The sequence below is a fragment of the Panthera tigris genome, chromosome D2 (genome assembly GCF_018350195.1).
Source record: "Panthera tigris isolate Pti1 chromosome D2, P.tigris_Pti1_mat1.1, whole genome shotgun sequence".
Classification (NCBI taxonomy): domain Eukaryota; kingdom Metazoa; phylum Chordata; class Mammalia; order Carnivora; family Felidae; genus Panthera; species Panthera tigris.
In genome coordinates, this window is record NC_056670.1 from 54,004,655 (window position 1) to 54,031,623 (window position 26,969).

Here is a 26,969-nt window from a genome sequence, read left to right on the forward strand (position 1 = left end):
GAGGGGTTGCCCTGGACGGCGGTAGATTTGCAGCTCTCAGAACACCACAGGCACCTGGGCCTGAGGTGTCAGAGGCCTGAATGGTTTGGGCTTCTGGTTTTCAGCTCTAGAAAACCCCCATAGGACCCTCAAAATGGGACCCCACCAAGTTCTCCTTCAGTTTATTAAGAAAAATATCCCAGCTTAGGGGCGCCTGGGTGGCTCAGTCGGTTGAGCGTTGGACTTTGGCTCAGGTCATGATGTGACTGTTCATGAGTTCGAGCCCTGTGTCAGGCTCTGTGCTGACAGCTCAGAGCCTGGAGCCTGCTTCTGTTTCTGTGTTTCCCTCTCTCTCTGCCCCTCCCCTGCTCACGCTCTGTCTCTCTCTCAAAAATAAACATTAAAAAAAATAAAAAAAGAAAAGAAAAATACCCCAGCTTAAACATAAAACAAATTACAATCAACCGGTTCAGCTATTTACCACCTAAACACAACCCTCTTGCAGGCTACTCCACAGAGAACACATTACTTCGTTGTAATCTGAATCTGATTACAACACTAAACCCAAACACTCAGCCTTGTCCTCATGGTCTGTAATGTGGTCTGTTTCTCTCCTAAAGTGATCTGAGGAGTAATAGCAAATGTGTATCCGAAGATGAAGAAATCAGAAGCTTTCCAAGAGGATGCCTTCATACTCCAGGTACGAGACAGCAGGGAGAAGCACTAAGTTAAGAGTGCAAATTCTCAATTTTCTAAACTCTGGGTTTGTTCACACAAAGTAGAAGGATTCTTCCATTTTCTACCTTCCTCTCTTCCCCCACCTCCATCTTCCTCTCTTAGGTGGGATGGGAGAAGGAGGATAAAGCAAACTTTTGTTCCTTTTCCCTGTGGCCTGGTATCATCCAACAGGTATTTATTGAGTCGCAGTGACATGCTCTGTGCGGGGCGTGATCATCTCCATGCTATCTCATTTCATACTCTTAACAAGGTGGTCAACATTTACCTCTTACAAAACTAAGACTCAACATGCCTGAGTTGGTAACTGAGGAACCAGGACGTGAACCCCGGTCTCTCAGACACCAAGTCCTGTGCATTCTACGACACCCTGATTCTCTGCACTTGTGCTCTGCCTGAGGGACACATCAGAATAGCTGGAGAGGTCAGTGATCAAGGAGGTACTCCTTGAGGAGGTACCTCGGGAGGTACTGTGTGGCTACACAGGCATGAGGGTTGCTATGGATACCTACCATCTCTCCTAACACCTTTTTGGGGGTGGACACTTCAACTTTGGGTCTTAGTTCCCTACCCTCAGGTGTTGAGATAACACCTGACTATTTTTATAACTGTGGCCAGTGCCTCTCCCCTTCCTGCAAATTGTTAAAAACCCTCTGTACAGATTTAGAGATTTCCCTTCTGAGTAAAAGGAAAATGTTTCCAATTTTAGTTGGGTATCTTACCACTTTTTATTTCCTTTTTGTTCTTGTAAACTGCATTACATGCTTTCCCTTCTATTTCTCATTTCCACGTTCAGAGCAGGGCTAGGTCTTTGTTCTGATCTTTCTGGGAATGCAGCTAGCTTCCATGGATTCCGAGGGAATCCGCCAAAGCATCTTTCTGCCATCAGCTGAGTAGCTCTCTCTCCTCTCCTTTCTCCAAGGCTGTTCTTGTGCTTCTCAGATGCTTTGAGGATCCACACGGCTTTTCTAAATGCTGCTTTTACTGTTGACTGGATTCCTTCTCTTTGGGACCCAAACAAATATCACAGAAACTTTGTCACTCTTCTCAGCCCTCAGTTTTCTCATCTCATCATAAAAGGAGAACAGACGGGGGGGCTCTTAGCCTGGGCATGGGGCGGGGAGGCACGGACTCCCAGGGAGCCTTCGGACGGACTCAGGTGTGGATCTCCTGAAACTTGATGCAAAACTGTGTGTGCACTACCCTCGTCCCAAAACTACTGTCCCAGAGTCCACAGCTGACCTCAGATTCTCAAAGGTTCTGTGACCCAGAACAGGTTAAGAGTCACTGGAGTAGATGATTTGTAAAGGTTCTTTTTAATTCAGAAATTCTATGAGGATCTCTCACACCAATTGTAGGAACTCTTAAAAACCACAGCTGGATGCCAGTCAGCAAACAGCATCTCTATCTTGGGAAGGCTCAATAAATATTTGATGATGCTAATGACAGATTTCCAAGGTGCTCTTCTCTTTCACTGTCTTGATCACCCCAAACCTCCCTGGCCAAAATGATGCCTGATAAAATCCAAGAATTTGGTTGATGATTCTGAACTCTTGGGCATTTTCTTTGTATTTATGTCATTGTCTGCCCCCCCCCCCCCCCCCGCCAAAGGGAAAACCTTTTCATTTTTCAGTTGTGAACATCTGCAGGTCTATAATAAACCACCTCCTTAAAATTTTGGATTTGTTCTTTTTTTCCCTTTCATTTATACAGGAGTTTTAGCTAATCGTAGAATATCAGTGCCAAAAACAACTTTAGTTCTCTTGTCTAAATCTTTTGTTTATGGATAAGGAAGCTCCCAGAGAAGGGAAGTGATTCATCTGAAGACACACAGCAGGCCAACAGCAGAGCTGGCCCAGAGCCCGGGGATCCCGACTTTCGACACAGCGCTCTCCTTTCTAGATTGGGGTTCTCCTAAACACCCCCCGCACTTCATCCACACCTTCCGCTGTCCAGAGAACACACACCTAATAACGAGCAACCAACTCAATGTGATTTCAGCTTGGGAGTCTACAAAGGAGTGAAAAGCCAAACCTTACACAAGTGTTCACACATCCGCACGGCTGGGGGGCAGCAGGGGTGGGGCTGGACAGGTGACTCAGGGGAAGGAAGCAGCAATGCAGGGACTTAGCACCAAACAGGGAAGTCTGACAACTGATTCACAAGGGGCACGTCACGGTGAGGAAGGGGACCGGACACAGTGTTAGGTGCGGATGAAAACCTACGTGCTGTACAGGAGCCCCTCCAAGCTCTGCTCCCGGCCCCTTCCCCAGAACCCCCTTCTATGTACCTGTGGACACACTAAGCCTCACCCAAAGCTCCCAAAGCTCCATACCCCTGTTCACGTTCCCACCTGTGGGTCTTGGCTGGGCTATCTGCTTGCCTCGAACGACACCCTCTTGCTGTTTGCCTATTATAAACCTCCCTGTGTTTTAAGCCCCAGATGAAATGCCACATTTCTTACAAAGTCTATCAGACTGGCACCTTCCCTCTCCAGTTGCTTACTATTTCTCCTCATCTTGAACTTTCAGGGTGAACTACTTGACTCTCCTTTCCTGTCTGCATCATAATTATTTGTGAACATGTCTTATCCCCCACCAATGGAGATCCTACATTCCTTTCACTGGAGTCAGTCACTTGTTAATCTTTTCTTTCACTCAACAAATATTTATTGAATACCTTCCATATATCAGGAACCATGATCCCTGACCTTAGGGCGCTAACACTCTACTGGTGACACAGACAAGCAAAGGTAAGAATACAACAGAGCTGAGAAGTGCCCCCTAAAGTCTGGTGCAGGGGCTATGGAAGCAGAAGGTCAGAGCACTTAATCCACTTTTACAGGGGCTGGGAGAGGTTGTTAGGAAAGATTTCCTGGAAGAAGTAACATCTAAGTGGAGAAGTAAAGGGCAGGTGGGAATTATCCACACAAACAAGCAAGAAGGTTTTGGAAGGTGAAGCTGGCTTGCTGTCTAAATGGCCAGATCACATGAGGCCTTGAAAGCCTGTGAAGGAGGACACTTTCCTGAGAGCAACGGGAAGCACTTGATGACAGTTATCCCTCTCTGTTTCCTGCAGCATTAGCAAAGTGCCTGGAACATCCTAGATACTTGAGTGAAAGAATAAATGATCACAGCATTTCAGAATGTCTTTTCACTTAAGTTACTCAGCTAACCCCCCTCACTTATTGGCCACATACTCAACCCAGCTTCCTAACAACTATAATAAAAGTGAACTTTTGGTTCAGTTCCCCAAGGAGAACAGCGACTGACAATTTTCCTGATCACACACACTGGCCTACAATGCATTTATCCCAATAAGTGACACAGCCTGAGGCCACAGCAAGCTGGCAGGCCACCAAAGAACAGTTGTCCCTGAAGTCCTTTCCATCTTTAGCTCTGTCATGCAAAGAGGGCCTCAAGGGGCAGGGAGCTTCTGCAGGTCCCCCTTTCCCGAGCGGCTGGCTCCGGGTCCCAGTCATATGAGGGGAAAGCACAGGGGTTGGGTGGGAGGTGTGTGGGCAGGAGCCCTTTTCACACAACTCCTCCAACTCTCAGAGGGAACAAGGCCAGGGCCCGGGGCTGTGCACACCCGTGGGGATGGGGCTGGCCCTGGAAGAGCAGGAGGAAGGGAGGGGACAGGAAGTCGTACACTTGGGGTCTGGAGGCCCACCAAGAAAGGAAAACCAATTTTCAACAGGCCTGTCTTTCCATGTTGCCAGCTACCACCCCCAACTCCCATCCTCCATTAGGAAGTGGGAAGTATGCATCCCTAAACTCGCCCAGAGCCCCGGCACTACGTGCACTTCCTGGACGCGCTGGGTCCTGGAATTGGGCTGTGCTGGTGACTCAGGGCTGACAACAATGAGGTCTCTAGGCACTGTGGGCTGACTTAGAATGTTTACAGAATTGTTACCGTGTCAGAGACATTAAATTCTTCCCAACTAGTCCCTTCACTATCTCTCCCTAACCAACTATTCTTTCCTTAACAGGACACACCCTTTTCTCCCTCCTAGAACACACACTCCAGGAGCCCCTGCTCTACCAGGCAAGGCCTTCCCCAGGTATTGCTATTTTCCCTGGGCCCCATGCTCAGAGGTGGAAAAACAATCTACTTTATGGAGCCTTCCCACATACCAGGCACCTCACTTACCTCATCTAATCCTTACAACTACCCTATGAGGGAGGGAAGACTTTCGCTCCTGCTTTGCACATGAGAAAACAGTGGCTCGCTGGCGAGAGGCTAAGCCTGATTATTCATCACTATTCCACACTGCTCTTCCCGTGGCAAGATCTTCCACTCCTAACCAGCAGGCTGGAGCTGGAGGTCTGGCCTGGTCTGTGTCTCAGGCCTCTGTCCTCCTGTGGCCTCTGAGCCTACCTCTGTTACTGCGGTCATGATGCGGCTGTGTCTGCCAATCTCACTGGAACACAGGTTCCTCTAGAGCAGGAAGGCACTGACCCCTGAACCCTGCCCTAGTACAGGGTGGTGTCTACAGGTCTCGAATAAATATTTGTTGAGTGAATAAATGAAACTTTAGAGAAAAACTAGGGTTGCGGGCCTGAAGATCAAGCATGGTCTACTGTGGGCACTGTACATGGTAAATAATAAATGGGACTTAAGAATTCCATCTGATACTAAAGGCATTCTAGAATGTTCTCAATTCCAGAAGCAGCTCTAGACCACCCAAAATGGATAGCTGACCACATTCTGTTCCCACCCCATGCACTTGGCACTTCACACTCATTACTTCATGGAACCCTCTCAGCCACACTAGGAGGTAGAGCATCATCTCCATTTTATAGGTGAGGCTCAGAGAGGGCAAAGGACGCCCAGGCATAGACGGTAAGAGGTGAATGGGCATTCAACCCCAGCTACTTTGGAGAAGTTGTCCAAAGTCTTTGACTTCTGGGGTATTGAACAGCATAGCCAAAACTAGAATCATGCTCTAATTGCCAAGCTTACCCCCAGCCCCACCCTCCCATTTTTCAGCCCTCAAACACCCTAAGGCCACTGTGGTCCTTGAAATCTTTGCAGCTGACCCAGAGAGAAACTGGGCCAGTCCCATAAAAACCTGGTGTGTCCGTTCAAGGACCCTATATCTGCCTCCCAGGGCCCCAGCTCTGGTCCCCAGAACCAAAACGCACTTGTGCATCAGGACACAAAAGCCCTGTGCTCCCACACAAACACGAGACAGGACGCAGACCTGACGCAGCTGAGCACTGGCAGAGCGCCATGGGTTATGGAAACAAAGTGCGTCTCACACAAAACCAAGCCACACGGAGCCAAACTGAAGCCTGGTGTTCTCAGCTGTGTTAGAGCAAATCGAGGAAAGTCTCCAAGGCCTGAATGGGCGTGAGGAAGGTCTTCCTTCTCACGGGCTTTTGCACCGGGCCCAGAGGCGCCCAAGATGGGAGCAACTTCTAAGTCACCTCAAGAGGCCCGAGTGCAGACTGTCCTTTGCCTCCAACTGTCCCCAGCCTGACACCTTAGTCGATGACCCCTGCGTTCCCTCCTGGGTAATATTTTTGCTCCCAAGGCAAGCACAGGGCTCTCACCGGCATCCACTGGGCCGCGGGTGAGACGTCCAGCCCCCCTTGCACCTGAGACGCCAAGGCACACACGGTCATGCTGCAGGCCTACCTGGCTCACAGCACTCCCAGCAGCCCTCCTCTCAGCCTGCTCGCCACCTCTACGCGGCTCTGTCTGCTCAGCCTCCCTTCCCGGAAAAGGGCTACCCAGGGGCTTGCTGGGCCGGCTCTCCTCGGGGACGTGGAGATCTGAGAGTCTCTGTTCCGCGCTCAGGCACCTGACCACGTCTGAAGGTCGCAAGCAGCTCTTCTTAGAGATCTTGGGTGCTCCAGGGCATCTGTCACCTGCCTCCCGCTCTGCTCTCCTCTCACACTGTCCACGCTCTTCTCGCCTCAGCTGCCGCTTACCCTGGCTGCTAAAGGCGTCGCTGAGCTCGCAGATGACCCTATCAGAGCTCCCTGGCAGCGGCCGTGAGAAGCTTTCCGGGCGGACACCTGAGGGTGGCACGTGGATACCACTGTCCCCGTTGATGTGCAGGGAGGCCGGGGCACCGGGCACCAGGGAGGAGGCTTTGTGGGGGGGAGGCAGGGCCAGTGGGGATGTCAGGGAGCGTGGGGTGGAACGATCTGCCCAGCTCGAACGGGGCAGGCTGAGAGACAGGGAGGGACCGGGCCTTGCCCACGAGGCGAGGTGGTCAGTGTTGTAGACAGAAGTCTCCGGCAGAGGAGGCAAGGGTGGGGTCAGGGCCAGAGACCGCCTGCCTGGGACCCCTACAGTCAGCGAAATCCATTCAGAGGTGACGGCGTGCATCTCAGGGGACAGGGCTCGGTGGGGGTGGGGCAGAGATGAGGGGGCTGGCATGAGGAGCTGGCTGTGACCGGGGGACTTGAAAAGAAAAGGAGAGAGAGGAGAAACAAAGGAAAGAAGCAAAAGGTACAAGTGTCAGCATAAAGAAGAAAGGAAAACAATCACAAGGGATATACAAAAGAGGAATGAAATGGAGAGGATGAGGACACTCTGGTGTCCCCCCAATGAAATCGTTTGGTGCGACTGGAGAGAAAGCAGAATGTCGGTGCACGCGTGTGTGTGCATGGTGTGTGCAGGTAGTGGAGGAGAGGTGAAGTGAGTGGTATGGACGTGGGAGAAAGGGGCCTGTCAGGGCACTTACAGATGGTGCTGGCCTGGTTTGCAGAGTCAGACTTTCAAAGGGACACATTCGAAACTTCCCACCCCACCCCGCACCACCCCACCCCTTCTACAACTGACCCACAACACCACAAAAGGCAAAAAAGGTGCCCTGCCACTTCTTTGGGCTTTTATTCTCTCCAGAGTTCTCAGCAAAGAGCCTTCCAGAGAGGAGGATGAGTAGTGGAGTTGTCTCGTTCTATAGTCGTGCTTGGCTACACCCCAGTGAAAAATCTCGCCGAGCTCCTCGTATTATCACAAAGCAGAATGGCCTGTGCCAACCCCACACCCTCTCTCCACGAGATCTCAGGATATGGATCTCGTTGTGCAGAAAGCCCTGGGTCAGCCCGTCTCATTCTTTCTGCCCAGAACCATCCCTGGGGTCAGTGACGGGCAGGTGGAAGAGGAGGAAATAATGAGAGGATGACAGAAAAGAGGCACCATCCAATTGTCATCCCGGGTCCAGTCACGCCTCTGCCACCCTCCTTACAACTGACCACGGTGGTGTGGTCAGTGTCCTCCACAGGAAGTCACTCCACCTTGCCTCTTCTGAACCCAAGGCCCTCATTCTTTCTTGGCTTTGGGAAAGTAGGGATGGATTTGGAACACTTCATGTTTTTTAAAACCAGTTTGTTCATGACGTTTAGGGATGCAAACATCTTATTACGCCTATAAACCTACTTCCTTTCAGCCCAGTGTAGCAATGCTATATGTTCCTTTCCCAGCCTGGTTCTTGCTTGCAAAGAATACTCTGGATCTAGTCTTTATGTCTGAGGACGAGAACATGCAATTCTCTCTTTGAATCTTTGTCTTCTGCAGGCCAGCCTTGGCCAGTAAGATGATGAAGAGAAGCATGCTGGGTCATGGTATGTATGGGACACTGGTGGTCCCCAGACAGCCAGCTTCACCCAGGGCAGGATGCTCCCATACAGAGTTTTGGACCAACTGATAAGGACTCTTATGTCTCTTGCCCCAATCATCTTACTCTCAGGGCAATCACCTTAAGCTCTTTCTTTTCCCCCAAATAAGCATGCTCCCTCCAAGTTCTTGAAAAATGTCATTTGTATGCATGGAAACAAACCCTGGTGTGTGTTCTCTGCATTACTGCACATGGTTCTTAATCACAGTGTGGAAGAACCACCCCCGGGAGGCTGTGTGCCATCGGCACTGTGTATCTGTCATGAGTGTGAAAACCAGTGACGAGAGGCTTAGGTACCTGCGGGCTCGCGGTGGCACTACGACTTGGGGAGGAGGAGAAAGGCAGGTCGATGTAATCCACGGGGTTTTTCACCAGTGGCCGCTTGATCACGTCCACATAGGTGATGGGGAAGATGCCTTGCCGGGACGTCCCTGGGATCCTCCCTTCGTACCAGTTCTCGTCCACCTGTCGGAGCAGCGCAATCCTCTCACCCTGTAAGACACGGCGAGACAAGGGTCCTTGTCCCAGCATGCCTTGGTATGCCTGAGGCCCCCACCCGCACCCTGGGCCATGCTTCATCAGTTATCACAGACTTTGTTCAGAGAAACCTTCCTTGCTAGACCCGGACGAAACCCGGATCATCGAGATGGGGATACTAACAGCAGGAGAGCTACCTGGAGGCTGGGAAGTCAAGCTCGGTCTTGAAATATTTCAGATTCATTCCCCCAAGCGAATAGCCAAACGTATGGTTTTTGCCTCATTTAACACAAAATCGATACCCAACTTTCTCTAAGGCAAAGGTTTTGGAGGGTTATCTTTTTCCTTCCTTTTTATAACTTTAATTTCCCCTGTATCATTATAGAAAAGTTAAAACACAAACATTAAGCAGAACATAATTGTTGCCCATAAAATGATCACTCAGGGAAAACCACTGTTCATATTTTGATAGATGATGTATTTCAGAGATTTAATTCCATGCATGTGAATTAGACTTGCACATATTTTTTGTTGTTGTTACAAAAATGGAGTCTGCACTGTATTTCCCTTTTTCAACCTTCTACATACAGTAAATCTCCTTTCTCAAGGAATATAATTCTACATTTTTAATGGTTTTGCAACAGCAGCTGAAGGGCCCACTGCAGGCTATCCTGTTGTACACACATATGACGACCTAATTACTGGTTCCCCCATATTGGGCATTTAGGGTGCTTCCAGTGCCTCTCTTTTCCATAAGGCAGCTCATCTCTTTTGCTGTTACTGCTTGGTTTGTTTGTTTGTTTTATTTTTTAAGTACACTTGAAGCCCAGCACAGAGCCCAATGCGGGGCTTGAACTCACAAGTATGGGATTAAGACCTGAGCTGAGACCAAGAGTCAGACGCTTCAGTGACAGAGACATCCAGGCACCCTTAGTTCATCTTTTTCTAAGGCGTGTGTTGATTTCCCTCTATACTCAGTAAAATCAGTAACTAGTAACTGTAGCAATCCAGAGAGTTCTGACACGTGAAGAGAGCATCTGATCCTTGGGAAAGACGGCATCCATGCATAGCTTACTTGTCTGAAAATGAGCGCGCCGAGCTCCTCGAGGGCAGTGAGGAGAACCCCGCCATCTCCTATTCATTGAGCACTGACCAGCTGCTGTGTGCCGCTCTGGGGGCTTCACAGAGCCTTTTAAAACAGCTACAGAAGAGGACCCTCTATCTTCATTCTACATATGAGCAAATGGCAGCTTGGAAAGATTCTTTAACTCCCCAAAAGTTGCACGGCTGATAACCCGTTAACTTTTGGCTTCAAAGTATTTCAAACTTCTCTTGGTGTCAAAGGACTTGCTCTTCTCTACGAGGGCGATGTTAATATAGTGTGAAACCTAGTCACCAACACTTACCATGTCATTCGGTGCTCAATAAATATTGATTGAAGAGGTCTAAGATTCCAGAAATACTGCCGTTAGTCAATGAACTTAATGTAATTAACCCGTGACAGAGACTGGGGTTTATTTTTTAAATTCCTCGCCTCAGAAAATTCTCCAGTTGCCTTTAATGCAATCCTTGATGGGGCACATCTCCTAGGCATAGCGATGGCACCACCAGGCTACATTTGGCTATGACGCCACTTCCCCACCAAAACCCAGCCATCCAACAGAGCCCCAGAGCCGAGAGGAGAGGGCGCCTACCTTTCTGAAGGACATTTCTACTTGTGTATCACCATTAAAGTTGAACTTAGCAATGGCTTCTCCGTATTCCAAAACCTGCACTGGTGCCAACTTCTTGGGCTGAGCCTTCTCAGCAGGAGGAAGAAGCTGAGAAATGGAGAGAGGCAGAGAAGAAGGAAAAGAGTAGAAAGCAGGGGGAGGAGAGGAAGGGAGGAAACAAAACACAAGGTCTTGGTAAGTAAGTGGTGGTTCGGGCACGACGGGGCTCTTCCCCGGAAAGAGGAGCTACAGTACCTCGATGTAGGTGCGCGGGAAGATCCCCACCCGGCCGTGATGCTCTCCTTCGTACCAGTTCTGATCAATCTGCTTATAGATGTAAACAATGTCCCCCTTCTGCAGAGGAAGCTCCCTGTCGACAGAGAGTCATGGCATTTTAGCAGATGTTTCAAAATGTGGAAGATGAAGACACTCCAGTTTTTAGCAAAAGGAGACTTTGAGTGAGCTCAAAGGAGACAGATGATACAAGAGGGGGCTCCATATTTGGAAGTGAGAACCCCACTCTTTGGGAAATTACATCTCTTTTGGCATCTTTCCAGTTTTCTGTGGGACGGATGTAAACTTTTTTTTTTTTTAAGATTTTATTTTTAAGTAAATCTCTACCCCCAACGTGAGGCTCGAACTCATAACTCCGAGATCAAGAGTTGCATGCTCTACTGACTGAACCAGCCAGGCACACTGAAAGGTTTTTTGAATTAAGAAAAAAAATGACTTCGATCTTTTTCCATTTGCATCAAACCAACAGTGTGGGAAGAAAGTCTCTGACTGCAGTCTGGAGGGGGGGGGGTGCCTACTCTGCAGTGTGCCAGGAAGTCCCACGGTTATGCGACGGGTGCTGGTCAACAACGAGGGCACATCTGGAAGACTTTACACAAAGTCAGCAGTGTGCTGAATGCAGGAACAAGGCAGACTTTGTGGGTCTCGCACTGGTAGACAAGATTCTGATCCTGAGGAGGCCCGTGAAGGGGACCTGGGGCATTTGTCTCCGTAAGAAAGAATGTCTTTGGCCAAGTTTTTGCTATAGCTCTCCTTGCCAGTGCTCTGAATTCCCTCCTCTCTTCATTCCCCAATCATGGACACATGGATGTGCGACACGCTCAGCATATCCACTCCTGCTGGAGATCTCTACGCCCCCTGCTTGGCCACCCTAAGTGATTTGCAGCTGGAGACGGCCCCACTGGTAAACAAGGAGGAGGATAGCTTGCGGAGGGCTGAGAGGTCTGCAGTCATGGCCAAAGGTGAAGTGCCATGGGGTGCTTGGGGCTGCCATCCTTCCTGCATTGGGGACCACATGCCCATGTCCCAAAGAACCACATGGCAAGGTCTGGTGGTAACAAGGCTTGAGAAACAGTAATATGATATATTTCAGATCTTTTCCAGAGTGTCACCACATGTATTAGTACAGTAGAGGCTCAGAGAAGTCCTGTGGGTAAGAAACCTGTTTAACTTGGTTAAGTTGAACACTCCTACAGAACACTTTTTCAAGTAACGTACTGTGGAGAAAAGTAGAACCCAGTGATTAAAGATGTTTAGAAGACTCAAGTCAATGGATCTGTCACTTGCTCTTCTATTTTTTTTTTATTTTTTTAATGTTTATTTTTGAGAGACAGAGAGACAGAGAGACAGAGAGAGAGACAGAGAGAGAGAGAGAGAGAGAGAGAGAGAGAGAGAGAAGAGGGGCAGAGAGAGAGGGCAACAGAGGATCCGAAGCAGACTCTGTGTTGACAGCAGCAAGCCTGATGCGGGGTTTGAACTCACGAACTGTGAGATCATGACCTGAGCCAAAGTCGGATGCTTAACTGACTGAGCCACCCAGGTGGCCCCTGTCATTTACTCTTTTAAAAAAAAGTTTTGTATGACTTCACTCATATGAGGACTTTAAGAGACAAAACAGATGAACATAAGGGAAGGGAAACAAAAATCATATAAAAACAGGGAGGGGGACAAAACAGAAGAGACTCATAAATATGGAGAACAAACTGAGGGTTCTCCAGGGAGAACAACCCCTGCAGGGGTTGTGGGAGGGGGGATGGGCTAAATGGGTAAGGGGCACTAAGGAATCTACTCCTGAAATCATTGGTGCACTATATGCTAACTAATTTGGATGTAAATTAAAAAGAAAAAAAAGCTTTGTTAACTGTTCTAGGAGGGAACTTGGTGTGATAATAGCACTGAGTCAGGAGGAAGGAGCCCTCTCTCCAGCATTAGCAATACTGATAAATAGTGACAGTTCTGTCTCCATCAGCCCTCTCCCTGTCTTCTGACAAGGTCGCTCTGAGGACAAAATTGTTCTAAGACATTTTAATGAAATCTACACAAATATAATCATCACAATACCATTCAAAGATTATGTGGGTCTCGCTCAATTCAAAGAAAAAAGGGGAAAAGATATTGCTTGATTAAACTAAAAATCAATTTATATACCTCTGTTATCTTCTCTCTGGTTAAAAAGAAGGGGCAGGGGAGATGCTGACTTTTGCTACATTCTGCAAAATGTTTTATAAGCATTGCCTCAGCTGCCCCGCGATAGTGGCATTTTTATGCCCATTTTATAAATGAAGAAATTTGAGGTGGAGCTTGGTGACCCTGTTCATGGTCACAGAGACAGTAAGTGGCACAGTCATGACTCATGCACGGGGCTTCCTGACTCTAGAGCCCATCTTCCCAGCACACTAGGCTGCCACTTCTCATGAGCCGATAAGCTAAAGGACTAGAGTAATTACAAACAAACCCAACACAGCAGATTCGTACGTAGGTCCGGGAACTGTGGCCTGGTCACGTTTAGCGTTAGGAGAAGATCAGAATTATGGTTGCGTGGCCTCTCCATGGCATTTCCCAGCGTCCAGTGATGGAGAACTCTCCCTCCCATCACCGAGGATGGAGACGTGGGACCTCTATCAGCAGGACGATGGGATGGCTGCTGGTATTGCCACCAGTGGAAACTCATGGCCCATTTTAACCCATAATTAGATAGGAACTGAGTAAGTTCCTTGTGGAATCCAGTCTTTAGTAGCATTTGCCAAATTTCATTCCATGGAGATAGAAAGGCTTCCTGGTCATGTGAATTTAGGTAACACTGGGTTAAATGAGCTCATCAGGTTTCTTCATTGAAAGCCTTCTAGAGCTATTACTACGTCAATAGCAAAGTCTCTGGGGAGAAAGGGGCATGGGAGATATGGAAGCAGTGGTTCCCAGATTCATTTCTAGCATGGAATACTCTTTTCATGAAATATTTTACACAGCTAGCACTTTGAGGAACATACTTAGAGAAATGTTGGTTTTCTGTGGGTTCCCGTAAGCTTTGAATGTCGTAAGATGTTGTAGCAAAACCGAAAAAAAAGTTATCTTCCTAGAAACTGGTTCTGGTTCTTCCAGAGAAAGAGTGGGTCAGATTTGGCCTCCGCTTCATCAAGGAAACTGAATCCCTGTATAGGAGGCAGCAGGGTGGCATGCATATGGTGGTAGGAGCCCAGGCTACCTGGATTTGAATCCCTTGCCTCTAGCACTGACCAGCTTGGACGAATTCCTTACCCTCACAGCCTCTTGGTTTCTCCATTACTATAAGGGGGTAATAATAGTACCAACCCCAGAGGGTTCTGGTGAGGGCTGAATCAGTTAACATATGTAACTTGAATAGTCTTTGGCACGTAGTAAACTCTATAAATTACTGTTTTGAATCGTTGCTGTTTTTCCTCTATCTCTTCTCTACAAGTGAGCTGTGTTTCAAAGAGGCAGTTAAAAATAACAACAAAGTGGTGGTACTTACTTTAGGGTCTGAGCTTTAAAGTCAAATTTGGCTCTGGCAGGTCTCATCTAAACACAAGAAACAGTCACAATTTAAAATCACAATTTATGTACAATGGAAAGGACACATTTTCAGAAGTTTCCAGAAAGCAAAGCAGAAAAATTCACTCTAACTAGTTCATTCTGGTGTAGAAATCTGGGCCAAATTCCACTTATCTGACCTCAGTAGAACATTAGATGAATGTTTGATCAACTATGTCATGCATGAGAATCTCCCCAAGGAGGGCCAGATTTGGGGAAGAGATGCTTTGAAAAGTCTCATAGCTGAAGTGCTGTTTCCCCAAAGCTGACCATGACTATTAAAAACAACAACAACAACAACCACACACACACACACACACACACACACACACACACACACACACACCACTCAGAAGTCCTCAGACATTCCTTATCTACTGTCTCCATCTTTGGGGGACATATTCTATTTGTCTGACTTAAAATTATGATTTGCAAGTGGATGAAACCCTGATTCACCTCTCATGTCATCTTTGACTCCATATATTACTCATGTTCTGTGAGATCACCTCAAAAGCCAGACACAGCAAGCCTTGAGTTCATTCTCTTTCTCCAGGACTTCCCTCCCTTTTGGGTATTCCTCTCCTTCTGGATCCCCCAGGCCTGGAAGTCCTCCTCAGATTCCAGTTCCTCAAGTCTGTTGCTAAGTCACGCCAGCCCTCCCTCCAAAACCACACTCAGGTCTGACCTCTAGTTCCTACACGTACAAAGCTTCTTTTGACTTTGTGTTCTTTACGCTTCCATCTACGGTCACGCAAGAGCACAAATAACATTCTCAAATATTTCTGTCTGTCACTTCCTTGCTTTGAAGTTGGCCGAGCCTCTCAAGTGTCCCTCAGATCAACTCTCAATTCCTAACGTGGTCTCACACACTTCCTCTTCAATATTAGAGGACAAAGTGGGGGGTGGGCGGTGGGAAATGGGAGACTCAGTGAGGAACATAAAATGGTATTTAAAAGCTCCATCAAGCTTAGGGTTAGGTCCGAAACCCCTCAGTGATATGTCCCTTACGTGAAGGCCCCCAAAGCTGGGATCTTGTAGGAATTTTCTTTAGGGTGATGAATTACCCACAGGAATTTATTTTTGCATTTTCACGTCGATGTTTCTATCTGTTCACATATATAGTACAGGTCAACTAAACGACTACTTTATAATCAATGCCACACAATTTCAGTGCCCGAATTTGTATCTGTCTGTGACCAAAGAGCACAATTTAATAGTTGCAAGCAAATAAGAAAGATGTGGAATGAATGATAAATGACAAGTTTGCAAGAGAAGGCCAGATGACCAACATTGTAAGGACAAAAATTTCAGGGATTCCAATTAAAAAACAAAAACAAAAAAACAAACGTGGTGGTTACCCCAGGACAGCCAGCTGTAGAGCTGTGTGAACTTTAAAAAATGTATACCAAATAGCACCATATTCACACTTTGAGTGGCAACTGAGTTCAGGCAAAATGATATCACCTGTTGGTTAAACTGAGTTCTACAGGTGTGCAATTTACTACTTAATTTGTAAACTGGCTTAGGCCAATACTGGGGATTAGTGAAAACAAAAAATTTTTTGCCCATTCAACAGAATCCACACATTACTCCAGGTTGAGAAACACTGATTCCATTGAGCTGCTAAGACGTGTCATGAGTCATTGTTGCCTATACAGAGCATCATTGCCCTGTTTATCTGTCTCTGTCTCCCTGAGGCCTAATCCTTTCCTCCATCTCTTGGCTTGTACAACGTTGTCACTTGCTACAACAGACACAACTGCCAGGAGGATGCCTCTTCCACTACACTCCCAGCTTCCCAAGGACACAGCCTGAGTCCTATTTCTGCCTCTGCACAGGGTCTTGCACAGAATTGGTGGTCACTCGGGTTCTCCTCAGTGGGGCTGATGTCCATCTACACAGCCCTGTGCACCCGGGACTTGCTGGTCCCTATTTTCCCGTGTCTGTCAGTCAACATCTAGGGTAGTGATTCTCGGGGCGTGGTCCCTAAACTGGCATCATCAGCATCACCTGGGAAGTGGTTAGAAATGCAATCCTTGGGGCCCACCCTAGAATTAGAACCTTTGCGGATGGGCCCCTAGGAGATTCTGATGAGCGCTCAAGTTTGACAATCACTGCTCTGGAAGGGAGGCAGGATGGGTTAGGCAGCTGGCCTGCTTCTTTCCGTGGTTGTGCTGCCCCAGCTGCATTTTCACGTGCCTGTATTACCTACACCTGTAACCATGCAGCCCTCTGGTGCCTTCCAGGTTCCCCTCCTCTCCATCACTTGCAAGCAGGTGGGCCTGTGAATGCGGATAATCTGTCACCAGAGCCTTCGGAACAGGGTGGTTTTGTGGAGCTGGAATACTGGGGGCTGTCTTTCCCTGGCGTCCGAGTGACTCCTGCCAACTTCTGCCTCTTCCTTGTTACATTTTCTTTTTCTCCATCACCTTAGAGCCTCCTTTCCCCTTCCCTGCTCTCCTTCCTTCATTCTGGTTCTTTTCTTTGTCACAGAAACCTTCCACTTCTTTGAAAAACAAAACAAAAACCATTTGATGAATAGCCAGTGCCTCTGTCACTCAAAAGGCAGAAATGTGAATATTAATCTATTACATCTAAAGATTATAAAACTATATATGCTTTGGTGTCACTCGCCCAGTTCCCTGCCTCCCAAGCCCCAGACACACACACTTCCCCAAAAGGAGCTAATCCTTAGGGAGCCACTGAGGGCTACATGGCAAAACATACCCTGACACAAGACACAGCATTTGGCCAGCATAAGAATTTCAACATGTTGTCGGGGTGCCTGGGTGGCTCAGTTGGTTGAGTCTGACTTTGGCTCAAGTCATGATCTCACGGTTTGTGAGTTCGAGTTCCATATCGGGCTCTCTGCTGTCAGCACAGAGCCCATTTCGGATCTTCTGCCCCGCCCCCCACTACTTGCACTGTGTCTCAAAAATAAACAAAACATTAAAAAATTATTAAAAAAAATAATTTCAACATGTCGATCTTAGTGCAGGAGGCCAAGGCCCAGATAAAATCACTTCAAAGGTTTATGCTTTCTTTGTGCCTTTTGTAATATTAGGTTTTATAATCTCAGCTGAGAAATGTCAAAATTAAGGGAACAAACGCAATGTCTCTCAGAGGGCTCTCTCACTCTGTGTGGGCTTATCCTAACTGCAAAACTCTTTGGGTTTCAAAGTTTTTCAGTGAGGCTGTAGCACTGCTAAACACCCTTTACAATTAATTCATCAGTTAATACTGAGCGGCAATTTCATTCTCTGAGATTTCGGGACCTGTGTAAATGGCGTAAGTAACACAATGCTTGCGAACTTTTGTAGTAAGTTTCACAACACCATCTCTTCAAAGAAGACTCATAACTGACCACACTGCAGTTACTAATGCACACGCACTAAAATATAAAGTTTCTAGGCAGAATGCACAGGCAGCACAGTGTCATGATAAAATGCAGGATGTAGAGGACTGGGTTCATGAAGGCAGGCGACGCTCTAAGGCATGCAGTGGGGGCGGGGGGGGGGGGTGCCAGCGGATCCCGGTCCCACAGCCAGGCATGCTTGAACATACAGAGCAAGGACATAATGGGACTCATGTCCATGACCAGCCGCAGACGAGCCAAAGCAAGCCTATGGGGGAGCCAGGATGACAGATGCCGTTTGGAGAACTAATTTGGCCTACAGAAGGCGATGCTGAGGGGAGGCAAGTATCGCTTTGGGTCAAGCAGCAGACTGAGGCGACCAAAACAGACCTCTGACCCAGATTTCCTTTTTGCCGTATCGTCTATATTGAGGAGGTCCCCAAAGCGCTCATTAGTGATAAACTGATGGTGCGTCGGAATGACGCCCGTGTGGCGACGAGCTGCAATATCGGCCTCTTCTTGCTCACGCTTAAGTCGTCTCTGGTCCGCTAAAAGTTTCTGCCATGAAATTGCATAAAATGGGCAGTGAATCATCTGGTCCAGGGTATTGGAAAACTGCCAACGACACAACTGAGGAGACAGGTGCTGGATCAATAGGGAGGAAGTTCTGAGGGGCAGGCGTCAGACGGGCTTTATGGCCACAACTACTACATCCTTGGTGTAACCACACTCCACGCGCTCCGTGTAGGAGGGAGACAGCACTGCACAGGAAACATGGGGAGCACTGAGACATGGGGGAAGGACGAGTTCCAGACAGTTACACTGCTTGGAAAACCATCCTCTGGCTCAGCCAAAAGCCTCCTGTCCCCAGTACATGGCAACAAAGCCCAGGTCCCCCAGGGGGAGGTGCCCGGAGCATTCACAGGCATGCTGGGCTGGAGGTGGGGGGCTGGGAGTGCGAGCCTCACCTCGTTTAGGCAGTGATGAGTTCCCAGTGTATTCCCTTGGTGGGGCCAGGGCTGGCTGATTCCTGCTACCCAAATCTGGGCCCTTACAATGCAGGACCTACGACAACTAGGTCATTTTTGTGCTTCCTTAGTCTGTTATTCTAATATGCTCTGTAGAGATGCCCACTCCAGAAAATACGGCACCCCTTATCGGCTGGCCAACGCTTATTCCGGGCACAATTTTTAGGAGGCCTTTGCATGTGAACTAAAAGCTATTTATGTGACTGGCAGACAACATCAATTACTTTCTTACTGTACTTTTTACTTAACTGTTCTTCGTTAGGTGAAGTGAAGCTGAGTTTAAAGGAGTGATGTAGAATATAAACATAGAAGATGAAGAATATGGGTACCTGGGTTTAGAAGAAATACACTCTCCTCGGTTAAGGAAATGGTCATCTATTTCTATTTTTAAAGGCTTTTTCAAATAATTCAACAATGTTGCATTTTACCAAATGTTCTCATTTCCTATTGAAAATTCTATGGAGTAGAATTTTAATGTGTTTTCTTATTCCCTACCAGTTGCACATTCCTGGGATTAACATTCCTTATAGAAAGGCATTAGTTAGAAATGGTCATTCTTAACATTTTCATAAGACATTAGTCATCTTCCAGCAGGCAATTAAATGCCTCAAGAGATATCCAGCCCCAAAGGATGGTGGGCCTGATTTATCCATTTTTCTCCAGGGTCTGCAAATAATCAAGTAACAACTCATTAAATGGCTGTGGGATGTCCAGTGCTCAGATAAGTTGTTGTAAAGATTAAATGAGAAAACACGTGAGAAAGTGCTTTGCAAAGCCCGGTGCTGTCGAAAATGGACCGGCCCAGGAATCTGGAGCCCTGGTTTCCAGCTGTGCCTCTCGTGTCAGTTAACTTGCTACGTGACCTTGGGCAAGTCTCTACCCCACTGGAGTCCTTTCCTGGCTAAAACAAGGGCTTGGCCAGAGGACTACTAATGTCCCTTCTAGGACTGACATGTTCTCACTTTCAGAAATGCCACTATCATCAATATTAGGAATAAAGCATTTGCACAGAAAAACGTCAAGACCGACACTCTGTTAGCTGGAAGTGTGAGTTGTTTCTGTATCAATGGTAATGGACCGAGGTTTGAGGCTGCCACGTCCCTGGTGCTTGGGCCACGGTTACATAAAATCAGTGAAAGTGGACAGCAATGGAGCAAAGCTCCCAACCCAGTGCTTGAGTCTGACCTCAACAAATCCATCATTCCCACAGATTAACCACAGAAGGCAAATACCGTGAATAAAGACATGACATTCTTAAGGATTTGTGAGCCAGCGTTATTCAGCAAACAAGCTGGTCACCTTGTGAACGCACCTTATAATATAACAATTGGTAAACCGACCGAGTAAAATATGCCCCCCATGTGGCAGGCACAGTTCTATTCACAAAGCTTTCCATGTTGGATACTAGTGTTTATACTAATAAAATGGAATGTCACCTTCTTTCACTTTACATAGGTGGGACCCTTGTATCTCAGTGACAGTGACTAGAAATGAAACAGTTTTGTGGCCTGACGGACACTCACTGTAAGTCTGTACATCAAATGCTTCCTTGTTTTCTCCCCCCTGGACAGGTGTAAATATCTTCATGAATATGGTGTTATGCCTGGAGAGGGGGAGCACTATGGTCTTTTTGTCTCAGCAGCAATGACTATCATCATCCAGGACCCCTCCCCCTTCAAGGTCAGCCTTACCTTAAATCCTTAAGGAAAACCCGCCTTAACTCTGAAACCACTCAGCAAAACAGAAAATAGGAAAAAGGCTTCAGACTTTATAGGGAAGGGGCCAGAGTTGCATACACATGAACACTGTCCCCTACTGCCACCAGGTTCAAAGCCATTCTTCCACTTCTTAACTTGATACAGGAAAATGGTCATCGGAGATGGTTTAATCTATAGGACCCTTTCCCCTGGGCATGCAAAGGCCAGAAAGCATGCCTTATAACACCACCTTATCACAAAAGAAGCTTGGGATTTTTGCCCATTTAGCCGATATGCAGAACTACCTCTTCCGAAATCCTTTCCCTGCCTTGTCAGTCATTCCACTGCAGTACAGACATTTCAGCAGCTGCGAGAAGATGTGTGCGTCCTGAATTTCTTGGGGGGGGGTTCCCCAACATTTATTAGGGTGTCTCTCCTCCTCCTGAGTTAAAGGCAACTTCGTCAAATTGTTTTATAAAATGTATCATGGTGGTTATTATTTCTGTTTCCTCTTTCTCCTGCTGCACCCTTCCCAGTATGAGTTGTGCTTTGTGCCAAAGAGGGGTGGGCAGTATGGGAAAACACGTGGGTGGGTTTCCTTAGAGAATACCAAGGTGGGTATGGGGAGGGGATGAGAGTAGTGAACCCCAGATCCCCTCATGCAGTGGTAGGCAGCCTCTTTCTGAACCTCTCCTGCAGGGGCGCTAGTGAGACTTGGCATTTCCAACCTAGTGCCTGTGGCGAAATAAGTCCTACTTTTTGGAGAAGCGAACAATTGAGCTTAGGTTACATAAACACCCATTTGTGAAAATGCCAATTTTTGCTTCCCATTGCTAGGTCAGGTCACCTCTGTGACAGATGACTAGAATGTTTGCTTCCTTCCTATTTTTTATCTGCGTAAGAGCTAAGAGATTTTAGAGATAGCATTTACCTCTTTATCATCATGACGCCTTCGAATAAATTCTTCTGTGGATTCCAAATAATCAGCAGGTATAAAATGTCTTGGTGATTCTGAATCTTCAAAACAACAAAGTAGAATTAAAACAGGCAAAGATTTAGTGGGAAACCAGACTGGGATAAGATTTTACCTTTCATCCGTTATAAATATCAAGTTTTTACAATCATGGATTATTGACCAATAATCAAATTCTGAAGGACAAGAAAAACCAAATTCCTTCCCCCTCAGCCCCACTTTTTGGATTTCCTTGTAAACTAGCTTAATACAAAGAAAACGAATCAGAAGGCAAAAAGTGAGCAGAGAGAGGACCTTCTTTGAAAAGTGTCCCTACTAAGAGGCGTGCAGGACCTTACAGGGACACACCATACACTCACACACACACAGGGCCACTGAGAGAGGCTGCCTCTCAAAAAACCGCAGGGGGACTGAGGATTGGCGTGAACTGCAAGGGGTTCAAGAGCTCAAATGGACCAATTTCTCAGAGGAGCTAAACGGCCAATTTTTCTTTCGAAACAGAGTTTGGTGGTTAGTCTAAATGACATGGGGGGGGGGGCTTTGTTTTTAAAGAAGTGCAGCCACTACGAGCCATGATTAATTGCCAAGCAAAACAAACAGAAAACAAAGGACAGACCAGAAAATGAGCACCAAGGGCACACGGGAGGAGGGGACAAAGCAAGCAAAGTGGAGAGACGGGTGAGGGGAGACTGGGCAAATACACAAAGGCCACCTCCAAGGGATGTTCCCAGTTCACTTTGTGGGTTGTTGTTCCTGTCCAGGCCGTGGTCTGAGGACGGCATGGAGTTGCCATTATTAAAGGCCCTCAGGCAGTCCTCTGGGACCACAGGTCTTCCCTGAGGGGGCTCCAAGATCCGGCTCAGCCTCGCCATGGTGTGTCGGGAAGACAGGCGTTTGGGAACCGAGGGCTTCCCCCTAGAGGGGGTCTCGTCCTGATGGGGCTGGCTGGGGAAGTCTGGCTTCTGGCCTGCCAGAGGGGCTGAGAAGTCACCAGAGGGAGGCTGCCTGGGGTGGTACTGGAGGGGCTTTTTCAACCGGAAAGGGAGGGGGCTCATTAGGTAGATGTTCCTGAGGAGTGTGCTCCTGTCCCCTCTGAGATCTGGGCGCCAGTCAGGCTGCCTGGAGGTCTGCTGCTGCTCGTGCTTCCGGATGGTGGTGAAGCGGGTATACGAGGCCGGGCAGGTGCCCTTGCACTTGGTGAGGCGGTGCTTGGGGAAGTCTCCGTGGACACTGCCGCTGCTGCCCTCTCTGCTGTCGCTGGAGACGTTTGAACAGTGGTCGAGCTCGTCAGAGCAGGCAGAGAGGGGCTCAGAAGGCACGAGGCCCCTGAAGCCCAAGGTGGGCTCGGCCATATTGCCACACGTCGGGGAGGCGTAGAGCCCCCCGGGGTTCATCCCGTCCACCTCCCTGGGACGGAGCTTGGTTGACTCCAGGAGGGACTCAGCCGAGCGGGCCGAGATCAGGCCCCTCCGGGACAGTACAGGCGTGGGGGACTTGCTCAGCCTCCCGGACAGGTCCAGGGACGGCATGGACCGGGACCGCTGGATCAGCTGCTCAAAAGCTGTGATGCGGGAGGAGACGGTGTGCTTGGGGATGTGCTCTGAGCCCTCCTGGCTGGGGCCCAGCTCACCCCTGGCCAATGTCAGGCTGCTCCTTTCAAAGTGGGAGGCAAGATCTCGCACGCTTGAGGAGGAGATGGAACCCAGGAAGAGGCCAGCTCGGTTGATCTGGTGCATGTCCCGATAGAACATAGTGAACTGCAACCCGGCCCTTCTGGAGAGAGGGCAGGGCCTCCTGGCGCTGGTGCCACACTCCTGCAGGCTCACGGTGCTGCTCGACTTGCTGTCCCAGTCCCGCCGGGAGCGCGTGAGCAGGTTCTCGATGCTCCCGCCCACTCGGAGGGGGAGACCTCTTTTGGAATCATTCAAAGACAGTGAAACACAAAGGTTCTCACAGCTCTGAGCCTTTTCTGCTGGCAGTAAGACGCTCTTCTGTTCCTGCAAAAGAGCGCTGGGAGCAGAGAGCCTGGGTTTGAATTTAGAGGGAAGGATTTCCGAAATGCAGGCTTTCGCAGCGGACAGGGGTTTCTTGTGCTTACACAAGGGGCCTAACGCATTGCTAGTGCTAACCGTTCGGCTAGGAACTGAAGATGAAGAAATCATGTGAGCATTCCCACCTTTACGATCCACTGGAAAGCATGCAGAATAAAATAAACAGACCCATTAGGTTAAAGCTGAAAGCCGCTTTAAAAAAAAAAAAAAAAAAAAGAGGTCACATGCTCATTTGTCATAAGGGTTTTGTGTTTTTTTGTTTTTGTTTTTTTTTTTTTTAGTTTCCAGTCGATGTCCGGAAGCAAAATAATCTGTGCTGCAAAGCAGGTGCAAAGATGCAACGGAAAACGGCCACCCTGCTGGAGTTATGGGAGCTAAGGCTCAGCTCCGTTCTCAGAAAAGGGAATCAGAACAAGAGAGAGAGAGAGATGCTTTAGGGAGAGCAAGGTTGGGGTTCAAAGGAAGGGAAGCCACTAATACCAGAAAGAAAAATGGCCGGTGAGAAACTAGGGGAGGGGACTAAGAGGCCTCCAAGGCCTGGAAATGGACCTGCGCAGGCAAAGGATATCCTCGTAGCTGGAAGTCACCCACTGCCGACATCCTGATAACGGGCGTGGATGGGTGACAGACACCCAGATAACCGTGCGGATGAGCCAGAGCCCTGCAGGCTTCCCCCAGTTACCTTTAGTGGAGGCCGAGCTGGAGGGTCGCTTGAGCCCACTCAGACCCTGGAGAGGGATGTCTCCACCTTCCAGGACGCTTTTATAGATCTGCCTCTCATTCTCCAAACTAGCAAGATCCCCGGGAGCCCCATCGGATTCCCTCTTCACTGCATGGAAGTTGGAAGAATATATACTAAAGACAGTGGAATTTTAAGAGAGAGAAAAAAAAGAATGGAAGTTAGAATTTTTAACATTTTTCTAAAAAGCACATTACCACCTGAGGGCAAGAATCACACTTCTTGGCATCCTGATCAAGCACTGTCCTTTCTAAAGGGCAGTCTTACTTAGAGCTCTTCAGACAACACAAGCCCAAGGGTGCCCCTGAATGCTCAGGAATCGTGCTGGAACAGCAAAGTGCTCTAACTGAAATGATGGCATTTGGGGGCATCCCAGTGGCTCATTGGGTTGAGTGGCCGACTTAGGCTCGGGTCATGATCTCGCAGTTTGTGAGTTTGAGCTCCTTGTTGGTCTCTGTGCTGGCAGCTCAGAGCCTGGAACCTGCTTCAGATTCTGTGTCTCCCTCTCTCTCTCTGCCCCTTCCCCATTCAAGTTCTCTGTCCTCTGTCTCTCAAAAATAAATACGTGTTAAAAAACAAAGGAAAAGGAAAGGAAAGAAAAGAAATGACGGCATCTGTGCTTTAAAAGAGTAACTCTGAGAAACTCTGTCTGGGGAGGGAGGGCTGGGAGAAGGGGGCGGGGAGGGCAGGGTGGGTGCTGGGGGACAAGATGGCACAGCTGAAGACATGAGCGGAGCCTCCTCTGACATGTTGCCAGCCAAAGTTGGTGACTTCAAGTTCACCACTTGGATTATTTCTCTGGCTTGTTCTTCACAAGCACTTTGGCTGATGGAGCACTGAAGTCAACAATTATCCTGGGTCTCCAGGAAAACCGGTCACCAAAGGGGAACCTGGGATTCTATATGCCATTACTATCCCAGCCACATTTTGCACCAGCTTCTTTCAAAATTTGTAGTCAGAACCTTTTGAAATATAATAGGAGTATAAACTCTTGCTCATTTGCATCTTCTGTTTATTTTTATCTTGTTGAAATTCTAGGTATTTTTGCAAGTTACCACAAATCCTTTTAGGAATGAGGTGGGGTACAGAAAAAAATTAAGAGCACTTACTCACTGAGCCCTTCCCTTCCCCTAATCCTTGTTTTCTACGCCCTCACCCACTGACACACGGAGACACACATATACACTCACTCAGATAGAGAATGACCTCCTTCCCACAAAAGTACTCAGGCTTCTGCTAGGCTGCTTTTTAGTCCTACTGAATTCGGTTTACTAGTATCTGTATGGATTTTTTAGCTCTGAAGATGGAATTGCTTCTCCCAATATTTTATGATGAATATTATCAAGTGTATAGAAAAATGTAAGGAATTATATAGTGAACCCTTGTATCTTCTGGACCCCCAGATTCTACACAGAACACTGGACTGCATTTGCTTATCACATACCTATCCATCTCTTTCCCTCTACCCATCCATCGATGATGGGATTATTCTTACATATGACACAGCCTCTGGGTCCCCGTGGTCACAGATAATGACAACGATGACTCTACACAACGTGGTGACAGTTGTGTATGGGGGAGGCTTGACGGTCATTCTCTCTTTAATCCTCACAAACAATCCAACTTTTCCCATTTTTGGATGGGGAAAGGAGGCACTGAGAGATCAGCACTTGTCCAAGCAGCCACCGTCCGTGCAATGGCAGCGCTGGAACTTGAGCCTTGTCGTTGGGCACCACATGGCACCCTCCACTGTACTTTTATATGTAACATTTCCCTACAACCGAAGAGGCAGTGCCTTCCAAGAGCCCAGGCTTGCACAGCACAGGAGTCCTGAGGATGCTTGAGCTCCGTGTCACTGTCAAGTGTCACCTGCCATGAATGTACCCCTGGGACAAGTGGCCCTGGAGCCCAGGAGTCAGAAATGGAAAAGAGGTGGAGACTCTGGTAGAATAGGCCATGTCTGCACCTCAGGGTACATAAGTTCCACTGAGCAATCCCATTGCTTCTAGCACTGGTGACATCCCTCATGGTAGCCACCACTTCCTAGCTCCTTACCATGTGCCCACCACTGGCTTCCAAAGCTTTCTGCTCTATTTCAGGAGACTGCCCAGGGGAGTCAGGATTCCCCGAGGTCCTTCTCCTCACTCTCTCTGGCCCCATGTCAGGGGATCAAATGCTTTTCCCCTTTTCTCAGCCAAGACAGGAGAACATTACTGAACACTTAAGGGGAAAGAAAATCAACTCTCAAAGCTGAGAACTTAAAAGCATGCGAGTGACCTGGGTCTACAGAGCAGCCTCCAGGGTGTGTCTCCAAGAGAAGAAACCTCTGGAAGGGGCATGATACAACAAATCTCTTTCTCCCAGGCTGTACCCTTACTGGCAGGGGGCCCGCGAGCAGGTCCATGAATACACTCAATAAATAATATTTGTTGAATGAGTATGAGGTCAAATTCTCTGATGGTAAAATTGGTACACGTGATCTAAGGATTTGCTTCGATTTATGCAATCATGTTTTTAGAAATTCTTTCACAAGTATAAGAATTTCATCACATCTACTTAGGCTCCTGGCTCCTGACATCAGGGACCATGGAGTCATCAGAATGGTGGCAACAGTAAGACTGCAGGGACTTGGCACAGCCCAGGCCTAGGCTGGCTGTCCTTACTGGCACCCTGGTCCCCGATTGGAGGTGCCCACTCCCACCCCCGGAGACAGAGGCATGGCTCTGCCAGGCTCAGAGGCCTGG

General features: G+C 48.1%; 1 protein-coding gene across 19 annotated transcripts in view; it reads right to left on the reverse strand.

Annotated features, from left to right (window-relative positions):
- SORBS1 (sorbin and SH3 domain containing 1) overlaps positions 1-26,969 on the reverse strand; it is a 145,226-nt gene that overhangs the window by 14,630 nt on the left and 103,627 nt on the right. For 13 of the 19 annotated variants that reach the window (XM_042961141.1, XM_042961131.1, XM_042961133.1 and 10 more), the window contains 7 exons: positions 24,169-24,341; positions 21,394-21,479; positions 18,128-18,295; positions 14,324-14,370; positions 10,795-10,909; positions 10,522-10,647; positions 8,648-8,842 (listed from right to left, as the gene is read on the reverse strand). In XM_042961141.1, the coding sequence (XP_042817075.1) occupies positions 8,648-8,842; positions 10,522-10,647; positions 10,795-10,909; positions 14,324-14,370; positions 18,128-18,295; positions 21,394-21,479; positions 24,169-24,341 (910 nt within the window). Of the gene's footprint in view, positions 1-6,357; positions 7,132-8,647; positions 8,843-10,521; positions 10,648-10,794; positions 10,910-14,323; positions 14,371-18,127; positions 18,296-21,393; positions 21,480-22,147; positions 23,624-24,168; positions 24,342-26,969 lie in introns of all 19 variants that reach the window. The other 6 variants (XM_042961137.1, XM_042961147.1, XM_042961140.1 and 3 more) reach the window with 2 other exon arrangements.